The sequence below is a fragment of the Pithys albifrons genome, chromosome 14 (assembly GCF_047495875.1).
Source record: "Pithys albifrons albifrons isolate INPA30051 chromosome 14, PitAlb_v1, whole genome shotgun sequence".
Taxonomy (NCBI): Eukaryota; Metazoa; Chordata; class Aves; order Passeriformes; family Thamnophilidae; genus Pithys; species Pithys albifrons.
The window spans coordinates 10683328-10696123 of record NC_092471.1 but is presented as its reverse complement, the minus strand read 5'-3'; the positions used below and the strand labels follow the sequence as shown (position 1 = coordinate 10696123).

General features: G+C 40.1%; 1 protein-coding gene across 2 annotated transcripts in view; it reads left to right on the top strand.

Moving 5' to 3' along the window:
• Positions 1-12796, top strand: part of TENM1 (teneurin transmembrane protein 1) — a 238049-nt gene that overhangs the window by 204260 nt on the left and 20993 nt on the right. For both annotated transcript variants that reach the window (XM_071569594.1, XM_071569595.1), the window contains 3 exons: positions 3583-3949; positions 5702-6212; positions 11225-11397. In XM_071569594.1, the coding sequence (XP_071425695.1) occupies positions 3583-3949; positions 5702-6212; positions 11225-11397 (1051 nt within the window). The remainder of the gene's footprint in view (positions 1-3582; positions 3950-5701; positions 6213-11224; positions 11398-12796) is intronic.

The window sequence follows — 12796 nt, the reverse complement described above, 5'->3', positions numbered from 1 at the left end:
TATCCATATGCAAAAGGTCTCATTGCTCAAGGGTTCACTTGCTTTGTCAATGATTTCCATTGCATATATTCAGTCTGCTGTGAACCAAACCAGACTTGTCACCTGAAAATTTCAGTCTGTGAACAGTGTGAGGTACCAACTGCTACTGAGCAAACCCTGGCTGCTCGTTTATAATGGGATAATCAGCGATGCCATTTCTGGTCACTGCTCAAGAAAAAACAGAAAAAAAACATTAAAAAAAAGGAGAAATGCTTGGAATTGACTCGGTTTTGAGTTATAAGAAATATATACCTACATAGAAGAGGACTTTTTAGAGGAGCTTGTGAAGTACTGCTTCAAATTAAAAGGTATATTAACTGATTTAATATTCTAATCCTAACTTGAGATTTTTTTTCTGGAAAAACTTTGTACTAGGCACAGTCATATCAGATGAGAATTGAAGTGCCTCTCTGTAATATGTTTATTGGCTTTGAGTGGAGCACAACTGATGGTTTGGTCACAGAACCTGCTGGAGGGCAGCTTGCTTTAACAGGAAGTAAACAACCAGTGACTTTTCAAGGTAACAGTGAACCTGAGGGTGCAGTTACACTTCAGTTTAAGCTGATTTAGGTGATTAGATTTTAGCCAGCAAACTGTCCTGAACCTGCTCTCTGTAGGAACAAATAAACTGGTCTTGCTGCTGGGGATTGCACTGAGAGAAGGGATGGAGTGGGACAGCAGTGGCCCTATCTTATACCAATTTAAAATATCATGAAAACTCATCCTGACAAGAATAGGGCAGATTTTTTCTGAATTTTCAGATTAGGATTGCTCAATGGTTCCTGTTAGTGTGTATGTTTGATTTGAATTGGCCTATTTCACCTTTTTTCCCCTCCGATTTCACTAGCATAAGTTTGCAATGAGCAGCAGCTGGTTTTTATGCTGTTTTCTCCAGAAAAGTGTATGCTACTCTCAATAATTCAGCTGAGATTAAACCATTGATACATCCATGACTACTTTAAGATCAGGAAGGAGAAGCTGTGGGTTACCTTCAGCTAGATTTGCAGAGCAGAGAGCTAGGCAGCAGTTCTGGTGTAGTAACCAAAATTGTTTGATGTTCCCAACTAAAATTTTATTTATTTTTACTGCAATGCAGCTAAATTCACAAATGTGATCAGTACAAAAGCAAATATGTTTGCAGTTAACAGCTGTTAAGACTAAGCTTTAGGCACATTGCTGCAAATGAAGTGTGCAGCTGCATGAGAGTTTGTTCTATCTCAATAAACCAAGTCAGCCTCAACTCAACCAGAGAAAAAGTGGTTTAGGCCCAAACCTGTCCCTGTTTATCTGCAGAACACCAGACCTACCTTCACAGTGGGAGGAATTCAAATTATTTGCTGGGCAAAGGCATTGTAGCTGGTCCACAAAGGAAAACCAGGTACTGAGACATGGCAGGTGCTAGGCAAGGTCATGACAGGAAAAACAGACAGTTTCGACCCAAATATTTTATTGTGAATAATCTAGTTGTGGCTCATCAAAGATTACTTTTACAACAATGCAATCTGTGGAGCCCCTAAAGTCGAAGGTGTCTGTTTGCCATTAAAAATTAACCATCTACCTTGATAGAGCAATCAATTGTTCTGCATTAAAGGTGCATTGCAAATGCGGTTTTTTCCAAGTTTCCTGGAGATAGCCTTGTAGAGGTTTTTATGTTCACTGAAGAGTTTTATTTGGTGTCCCAGTGAAGTCCCAGCTGAAGTGTGAGCTAACGGTGTGTAAAGCAGCCTCAGTGCAGCCGGTGGAACTCAGGCAGTCACACATGCACAGCAATCAGCATTATTGTGGGAGGAATCTGCTTCCAACTGTTTCACCACATTTGTCATCATTTGGAAGGACTTGACCACCTGGTTCAGAAGAAATCTTGAGCCCAACAGCATTAGTCTTAATGCCAGATATGATGCTGTCTAGTAAAATGGACTGGGCACAAGGAGGAATTGGATTGCTCTGTGAGCCTTTGTAATTGTATGGTAACCACAGGATGAGACACAGCAGCCGCAATGCCCTCACATTATTAAAACATCAGTTACCAAACCAGCAATGTACTTCTGAAATGAGATTATTCAGGAAATACTGCTGCTTGATAAAGGGAGAGACTTGGCCTCCAGCCTGGTTCCCAAGCTGACCCCAGGCAAGCAGGTGGCAAGGGATGGCCACACTCTCCACCATATGGTATTCCTGAGTCCTGAGCATTGTAGTAGCATCAGCAGTCTCTGCATTCATAGGGCTTTTAATTAGCACAGTGCAAAAATGAACAAAACCAGCATCAAAATTAGTAAGTGAAATAATAAAAGCTTCTGTGGTGTATAAAGCATATAAAACTGTTAGATTTTAGCCTGGTAATTATTCTCTTCTGATGACTGAAATATTTAGACCAGAAAAATTCCACTCAAAAAAAAAAGCAGCCATCTCTTCATGAAGGATAACAGGGAAAGCATCTTGAGAGAAACAAAAATATGCTCTCTTGCAATCTCAGGGGCTCACTTGTTCTCTGACCTTTCCATAGACAAGCTGCCGTCCAAATCCTCCACAGGCCATGAGCAGGGCACAGGGACCAGCCCGCTCTGTTGTTGTTTCCCAGTTCAGCAGTCCTGCACTGCTTATTGACCATTCTCAGCAGGAGGAGTTTGAAGGTCTGGCCAGTGCATGCTGTAATCAGCAGTTTGCATACTGGTTGTCTTTCAGGCTGACAGGCAGCCCCACCTTTAATTTGGAGCATGTTTAATTCCTCCAGATGCTGATGCAACAGGTATCAAATGAGTGAGGTCAGTCTTCTACTATTTTCTCCAGCTTGGTTTGGAAACTTTGCTTGATTGGCACTCTCACCTGCATGTAAAAAGGCAAAAAGCTACCGTTAACTATGAAGAATTTACTTAATCCATGATTGAAATAGTGATTTCACAAAGCAAAATCATTATAAATATTTAAGGCTTGGATACTGTATCATGCAAAGTGTGATATATTGGTCTATTATTTTGTTTCAAAGTATTAACAAGCTTATATTTCTCGTGGCATCTGTCTTATTAACATTTCTCACTTAGTAAATAAATAGTGGAAATGTGTCCTACTCTTCTAGTATGTCATTTTCCTTTTCTGCTAACAGTCAATTAAAGTGTTACGACATTGACAACCTCTCACTGTTTTCCACTCTGCCAGCATTGACTGCAACCTTGAAACAATAACATTCAGACCTGGAAAATTTTCTGGCTGATGTTGCATGACATGAAGTGTGTGTTTTTATTTGCATGACTGCATAGGTATAATAAAGTTCCCACTTTAATGGACTTGTGCAAATACCTCTCAGAGGGTGCTAAATTAGTTTTCAAATCAAATTTTGTTCCACATTGGAGTGGGATCTCAGAAAAGAGTATGCTTGTTGAAACTTCTTCCAAACCTAATTAAACGTACTGCAGAAGCAGTTACTGTAAGAGTCCGCCAAGTGCCTTGATGCTGTGGTGGTCAGAGATGGTTGAATAAAACTGCCTTAGTGTCTTAATCATTCTTTTTCCTTTTTTTCCCTGCCTTCCCCTAAATGTTTCTGTCCAGGTGCGGTTAGAGTGGCCAACAGACCTCACAGTGAACCCCCTGGACAACTCCCTGTACGTCCTGGACAACAACATTGTCCTGCAGATCTCCGAGAACAGGCGTGTGCGGATCATTGCCGGGCGCCCCATTCACTGCCAGGTGCCAGGCATTGACCACTTCCTCATCAGCAAGGTGGCCATCCACTCCACCCTGGAGTCAGCCAGGGCCATCGCTGTGTCCCACAGTGGCATCCTCTACATCGCAGAGACAGACGAGAGGAAGATCAACCGTATCCAACAGGTCACAACCAATGGTGAAATCTCGATAATCGCTGGAGCCCCTTCAGATTGTGACTGCAAGATTGATCCTAATTGTGATTGTTTTTCGGGTAAGGAGATTATTTCCTGTCTGTTATCTATTGAGATCCTCTGACACACCTGTAGATTAGCGAAGTAACAAGGGGAAGGAGAGACGAGCAATGATTCAGTTTCCTTGAGAAGCTCAGAGACTGATCAGCAGATCTTTGTGGATTTAATGCCTTGGCTTCTGAGACAGGAGTCTTATAGTTGCCACTGGAGGAACTTCAAGATGGTCCTAGCTTTTCCTCTTAACACAGAGGTTACACACCATTCAGAATAAGTTCCAAGCCTCTCTTGCTGTTTCAGCTGTGTTTGCCCCTGTTGAAGGTGATACCGGCTCCAGTGCAGATTGTACCTAAATGCTGCTGGGTCAGGCATCCCTTCTTACCAAGAGTACCAAGGTGTTTCATATCAAGTGCAAAACACTAGTTTATGCCTTCTCATAACTCATGTCACCCTGCACTGCCAGCAAAATGGTGCAAACACATAATGTTCAGAATTTCTTATTCCTTGTGTGTTTTGAGCTGGAAGAGACATTATCAGGCCTGCAGTGCACCACTGGACATTCTCAATTTCTCTCTGCTGCATGCACCAAAACAAAACATGGCTTTTTTATTTCATAAACATATTTCAGAGTGGGACAAAGGACAGCATTCCCATACAGAGGTGTGCAGTATCTTGCCATCTTGTCATCTCTAAGAACCACCATGTTCAGCTCCGTAATAATGTCATCATAATTCTTAAGCCTCTCATTCCAAGTAAAAGGTTAATTACTGACAAGAAAACATTAAGTATGTCAAGAACAGAGAGGAAAAAATGCAAATGGTCTTGCAGAGGAGGTGGGCTGCTGACCCAGCATTGTAATGATAATCAAAGCTTTCTGTGCTTTGCTAAGGGCTGCAGCTTTATTGGTGGGTACAGCAGACCAGTGCTGAAAAGAATCCTGTTCAGGATTCCTACTGAGGGAAACTACACTCAGTGCTACAAAATGAAATATGATGGCAAATCTAATAATTGTGTCAGTTCAGCAGAAAGATGTACTAATTTGTCCAAGGAAGCAAAGGGTATGCTCAAACATTCCAGCAAATTTCATGTCTCAGTCAGAAGAAGCAGAGCCTAACACACAGTAATGTTTTTCTCTAACAGTGAAGTTTAATATGCTTTCTTGCTAGTTACAGAAATTCTGCTCATGTAAACTCATTTTGGTAGACACATACATAACATGATAATGCAAATACCCTCCTCAAACCTTAAATTACACAAACCAAGTAAATTGTCAAAAGATATTGAAAAGGATCATTTCTCAAGGCACTTTTTGGCTACTATTCTGATTTTGTTTTCCTGCAGTGCTGAGTTTTTAATAAGTATAAACTGATCTTTCCTTCAGTGTCATTTTATCTGAATTACTGCGTCTTATTTTCTTTTTGTTTTATTTGTTACACAGTTCTATCTTAACTACCTGCCAACACACAATAAGTAGGGAATGAAACTTCAAGTGTCATGTTTTTTTCTTTCACAGCTTTGCATTAAAGCTTTCCTGAACAGCAGGGTTTGGGGGTTAGCAAAAATGCTGTGAATTAGATAATTTATATTCCTGTTTGTCTTCATTGAGACTCATTTAGAACTGCACCAAACCTTAGATAACAGGGATTCAATTAGTTGGAAGAGGATATTGTTTTATTGACCTGTAAATGATACTGAGGAGAGGCAGTTTGTCAGGTTTAGGGGATCAGCTTAAATAAGGGCATTAGAGATTACTAAAATTACCATTTCTCCTCCAGGTGATGGTGGATATGCCAAAGATGCAAAGCTGAAAGCACCTTCTTCCCTGGCAGTATCTCCTGATGACACTCTGTATGTAGCAGACCTCGGCAACGTTCGCATCCGCGCCGTGAGTCGGAACAAGGCTCACCTCAGTGACGCCAACCTGTACGAGATCGCATCGCCAGCAGACCAGGAGCTGTATCAGTTCACCATCAACGGCACCCACCTGCACACACTGAACCTCATCACCAGGGACTACATCTACAATTTCACCTACAGCGGGGATGGAGACATTGGCACCATCACCAGCAGCAACGGGAACTCGGTTCACATCCGCAGAGACACGAGTGGGCTGCCCCTGTGGGTTGTGGTGCCAGGGGGCCAAGTGTACTGGCTGACAATCAGCAGCAATGGGGTTCTGAAAAGAGTTTATGCCCAAGGCTACAACCTGGCTCTGATGACATATCCTGGAAACACGGGGCTTTTAGCAACCAAAAGCGATGAAAACGGATGGACAACTGTGTATGAGTAAGTTCATGGCACGAAGTGCCTGATGCAAAGAACCCTATTTTAAATAAACACTGAAACTTTTTAGACAGTTCTAGTAATTTAAAAAGAAATCTTGCTACTAGCACTGTGTGAGAAAGGATAAGTCATGCTGTTGCACAAGCTTGTAAAATGAAACAGTACCATTTCTTAGGTGCCAAAGTCTGTCATGTAAAAGCTCTGTGCATTGTGCCCATTAAGGAAGCAGAAACTGCCTGAAATTATACTTCATTTGCACATTCATATTGTGCATCTGTTTCTCTAAATGAAAATATGATAGTAGAATTTTTTTGTAACTAAAGAGGTAGAGGCAAGTTGTGATATGAATCAGGAATTTGCAAAATTCTTGAGCAAGGCAAAAATGGAAAAATTAGCATATTCATCAGAGAAGGGAGTGTTGCAAAGGAAATTGAGAATCTCAGTGGAAGGAATATTCAAAGACAAGAGTGAGCTTGTCTCTGTCGGCAGGGAAAGAGGATATATAATAGTGAAAGGACATGTAATAGCAAAAGGCTGTATCTAAGGAAAGGCATCAAAAGCAAAACCATTGACAGGACTTCTAAAAAGCAAGACAAGACAGTTAAAGATGCAGTCAGAACATCCCATCTGGTCCCAGAGAGAGAAGAACCCAAGAGAAAGTTCATGTTTATTTATAACAAGGTGTGATGTATTAGGATTTCTCATTGTTTATAATTGATTGTCATCATCCCTGTCTGAGGATGCAACAAGTGTTGGAGGGAAATCATGTTAACATTGCAGTCCCAGTTCAGAGTCTTTAGGAAGACAGTGGTGCCTGTTTTCTGTGCAGCATAGAAGTTCATGGTCAAAAACTAAAATGAGAAGCCATCCAGGTGAGATAAAAGCACAAAACACATTGAGGAGAATTAAGTTATTGCCTAAGTCACCTGGAGAGGTAGTTGAGTCCCTGTCATTACAGATTTTTAGAATTATAATTTCTTCAAATTAAAGTTGGATAAAAGCAGAGAAAACTGCTGCCTAGTGTATGAGATTTTTTATTCAACAGGACATTTTTTCATCCTGTCCTCTATTATTCTGCCAAAGACTGAATTGGGTGAGCATAAGTATAAACCATTAGAGAGGCATGTTTTTTACAATATATGGAAAAACAAAAGCATACAGGGCCTTCCTGGTTCAGTTGTTATTATCAGGCATCTACTGACAGAAATTTAAACTATCTTGCAACAAGGCAAAAGCTCACTGGTGCTGTTTAAACACTGATCAGTGTTACCTTTTATAAACAGAACTGACTTAAAATACATATGTGCTTCTTGTCAATAATTTTACCACTGAGAGTGACCTACTTAAATCCCTACTAGCGGATGGTGTCAATCCAGACCATGGACCAATGACACTTTCAAAGAGCATTTACAGTAGCTCCAAGTCATGTCTATTAGTTTTAAATGCTGAAGGGTCTTGACTGTTAGAGCATGTGAGAGCAAGTTATTTTTAGTCATGTGCCTTTCACCCTCAATGTTTTACTCTGTCCTACTGACATTGAGTATAAACCATTTCACACAATTATTGCTTGTTCTTTTTAAAGAATGACTCAAGTTTAGTAAGATCTTTTAAAGGACTTTACCTGCTTGCAAGTGCCTCCCATTATATGTAATCTACGTTTCTTCATGAAGAAATACTTGTACTTTGAGAGGATTGATAAGGTGTATATGATTAACAGAGAAATTTTGCTACATTAAAGAGTTTTACATACTTTCACAGGTTTAACTTCAGCCTAGGCAATATTGTCCTCACCAGTGCTTCAAGTTGTCCAGGCTTTGCATGACCACACACTTCTGCCAGCCTAGATCAGTCAGCAAAAATTAACAGAATTAAAACTGTTAGCATTAAAAGACAACAACAGAATTAAATAGTGAAGCCATGTCATTAATATTTATGTTCAGTCCAATATTTTATGTCATATTCATAATGCATTACAAAGTCCTGACTGACTGATACACAGAATGTCACCGGGTCTGCAGCAGTCAGAGGGGCAGCAGGCTGGGATCAGCACTGTGCTGAGTTGCTGTGCTTTCAGGACATGCTGCTCACCTGCTGCCATGGGAGGTCATGGGCTGTGATGGTCCTTCGTTATCCTTTAACCAGACATTATTTTCCAAACAGGTCACATTCTGTACTGACAACCAATTTCAGTTTGAAAATTAGAATTTTTCGTAAGGTTTACTTATATGTGAATTGCTTGTGAGCTCTATATCAACGTAGCATTGCAACTAAGAGAATTACCATATAAGCCTCTTTCAAATTGCTTGGAATCACCTTCTCTGCTTACGCTAGATTTGCACTCCTATCCAAAAGTTCAACCCATGGCGCTGTCACAGGCTGAAATTGGGATGAGTTTGTTTAACAACACGTATCACACATACTTGGGAATATGAGCAAAGATAATGAACTGTTCAGAGCATCTACCTATATGTCAGATTCACTCTCAGAGGGAAATTATTAACAGGTAGAAAACCACCTACAAAAGTACTTGTCATCCATCTACTCTAATCTGATGGAATGGAAGTACGGAAAGAGCTCTTGCATAAAATTATAGCTAATGTACAATTTTCAGTCATCTAGATTTTTTTTAATGTTGTATCATTAAAGCTGTAAAAGGGGAGGGGGAGCACTGGGCCTCTATTAAATCAAGGACAAGAAAACACCTCCAAGAAACAACTCTCTCTGAAAAAATTAATTAGAGTGCTTTACCTTTGAAATGATATAACTCTTAACTGCTACACATAGAAATGCAAATGGATTGTGAAGCTATATCCCCATGTGTGTATTTTGAATATTGGTGAGCACTTCCTCATGTGAGTATTGAAATCAATGCAATTATTTGCATGATTAAATGGTCACTGACATGATTAACAGTGGCATAACTGAGCCCCAAATTAACATCAAGAAATATGTCATGATTCCACCCCTATTAGTATGGGGAGGACATTGTTCTGCAGGAGCTGAGTCCCAGTGTGCTGCTATTCATCATGTGGAAGGTGACAGAACCTGTCCTCAGAGGGTTGGGTTTCTTGGAGCAATCTGGAAGAAAAAAAACCCTTTAGATGATCACACTGTGGAATCGATACTGAGACACCATTCTGCATGTTCTCCTTGAAGTCAGTGGGACCATCTACACAAGGAAGAGTGTTGGTGTGTGCTCTGGTCTCATTAGGATTCAGTACCATATCTGACAGCAGCCAGGAACCGTTTATCCCATTTTCAGCTACACAGGGAGTTTTGTATTTCAACAGCAGCAGCACTATCAGCAGCAAAACTGGATCCTTGGTGAAGATGGATCCCATGTCTTCTGGAAAGTACATTCCAATAAACTGGCTGTATCTGAACCCTAAAAATGCATTATTTGAGGATTTTTCTGTGGTACAGTAGCAAATCCAAATAACCTAGCAAGCTGTCATATCTGTTTGATCAAGCATTAAATGAAATATAACTGCCCAATGTTCATGGGGTTTTCTAATGATGAAAAGTAGTGATCTGAGTCAATTTTAATGACTGCCTGTGGCACCAGTCAACTTGCACAGAACCGTTGTGTAGCTGTGGGCAGTAAGAGGTGAAAAAGAGAGAGATTATATTGAATTTAAAATTTGATTAATTTTAATTTGTTTGTCAACAAACCACAGGATGCTCACTAGTTTCTTTTCCAGTGTTTCATTGGAAAAGAGCAACTGCTTTATTTTTTTTTTTTATATATTGGAGGGGAGGAAAAAAAATCCTGACTTTTTTTTTTTGCCAATACTTTTGGTAACATATAGATTTTGTCTGACTAATTAGGGTCAATAAAGATCCTAGGGAAATGACGCCAGCATCTTAAAGGGAAGGACATAGCCAGATCATCTGCTGATGTGAATTGGGAGAGGTCCATTGAAGGCAGTGCAGTTTTGCCAGCTGATACACCAGCTGAGAATTTGTTTTGTCATGAGAGGAGGCAATAATAAAACTTGAAAACTTAATTATGCTTTCCTACCTGCACAAATAAGTTTCTATGTCATGGGCATGAGTTAGTTTTGCTCATGCAAACACATCTGCAATATCAGTGAGTTGTCTTCCATGAATACAAACATGTCAGCATCAATAAGGATTTTGAGAAGTGAGACATTAATATGAAACAATATCAAGCACCAAGCAATGTTCTGCACTGGTTTCTGTATGAACCCTCAGAAAGAACAAATATATCATTAGAACTGAAAAGACCTGTTAGAAATACTGCATCAGAGCTTTGGAATTAATTACTGACTTTTCGCAAACATGGCCTGACTCACATCAAGTACCTTAAACTACAGAATTTCTTTAACACATGAATTTTAGGTGAACTGAACTGTGGTGCTCTAGATTCTGGTGCTGGTACTTCTGATGAGAAGCTCCTGCTGATTTGAGTAGGCCTGTGGGAAATGTAACAACAGTAAAAGCCATGTAGGCAACTTAATTGCTGCAGATTTCAATCCAATTTTATTGCTATTGTTACATTTTAGGTCCCCTTTTTATATTCAGCATTCTTACTACGTACTTCACACATTGGTGACAAAAGGCAGTTTTTAAGTGTTTCAGAATGTAAGAGTTGGTTTTATTTAATCTTATGGTTATGAAAATACCTTTCTGGGGAGTGAGTCAGTTGCCTGAACACTGAGTGACCTCCAGTGGCCTTGCTCCTGCATCACAGCCCAGTGGGGGAAACCCCAACCAGCACAGAAATCTCTGGCAGAAACTGAGTGATATAGTTAGCACCTTAGAGATTTTCCAGTTGTATTTTACCCATCACCACTGAAAGAGACTCTAAGTAGGAATTCAGATTAGAAACTAAATGTGTTTTGAGTGAATAAATGGACCAACTATTACCTTTTTATTTATTGCACAGTATTGACAGTGCTCCTTGTTTTTTTCCTTATTTTTTTTTGCTTTTAGAAGTATCTACAAGACAATAGTGATGTGTTTTCATGGCTCTTTAACCTCATGTCGTGCAGGTATGACTCAGATGGCCATCTGACCAATGCAACCTTCCCAACTGGGGAAGTCAGCAGTTTCCACAGCGACGTTGAAAAACTGACGCAAGTGGAACTTGATACTTCAAACAGAGAGAATGTGATCACAGCCACGAACTTCTCAGCTACCTCTACAATATATACTTTAAAACAAGGTAATGAAACCATTTCTGTTATTTCTTCCCTAGTCATTGTGTTTCAAACCCTAGATAATGGTGCATTCTTAACTGTTTGCCCAAAAAAATGATATTAGAATTAGTTCATTTGTTTCTTCCTTGCTTCAGCACAAACAGCTGGATACTGCTTGCAATTCTCCTGGGGTACCAATTAGAAATAAACCACAAGTGAATTCTTTTCCTCCCAGAAGAATCCCATGTATACAATCTAGTTATTGAAATCTCTGATGTCTCCAGGCTTTACGTGCTACTTTCCGCTTCAGTATCTGGAGGGCTTGGACTAGCCTCTAATACATTGAGCTTTGTTATTTTCAGAAAATATTCCCAGACAAATGACAGGTTCCACTGACATTTTAGCATTGAAATGCCTTGTTTGGTCAATGATGTGCATTCTTTCTGGTAGTTCTGTGTCCTGGTGACAGCACTTATAGGAAGCGTGACCCACCTCTGCTACTGACTGCCTTGGGGATGAGATTTTGACTCAACCCCTGTAGACACCACAGTGTTTCCCTGTGTTTTATCTCTCAAAACAAAAAAAATTGCTCTCTGCCTAATGGAAATGCCCCAATGTTCTCTTCCAGATTTTGCAGATTCATCACCAAAGTTCAGGTTTTATATAGTTTTATCGATCTGAGGGCTTTTGTCCTTGTTGGGGTTTTTTTGCTGTCAGTGGATTGTTCAGGCTTTGCAGGTGCTGGGAAATAGCTCTCTGATTTCTTTCCAGTTGCTGCAGAAAACTTTGTAACTGAGCACATCACAGAAGTTTTCTCCCTCTCAACTTTTAATCTATAAGAAAAGTAGGAAGAACTCACTTCACAAGATACCCATTCATTCCTCTTCACTACTGCATGGCAGAGACAGCACTGCATAAGTGGAGATAATTATATTATCCTGTTGTGTCACCTGTTAGGCTTTGTCCAAATGACTCCATCTACGCCTTACATCATCTACTACCTGATCATATGTCTGTCCTTAAATCTGAAACTCCTCAAAACTGATATATTACCAAAATCTGTCTCAGGAAAATGCTTGCATTCTATGGGCAGTGCCAGAAACAAACACCTGTCATATTTATAAATTCATATAATCTGTATATTTCCATATCTCTGCAACACTATCACAAAGCACCCTGTGAACAACCACTCTAATGTGGTATCCTTACATCCAATTGTCTTCACTTTCTGGCATACCCAACTGTTTTCTGTGTATTCTTATCTCAAGAGCTGGACCAGTTACTTCTGTGTGGACCAGCTTAAAAAAAGGGTGTTTGGATAGTCCCTAGCTGGAGTGGGTTCAGCTTCACTGTAAGGATGACTTTTGTTTTGTCTGTTAGCACTACACTCTCAGGCTTGTGGTGGAGTTCCCCCTGGCAGCTGAG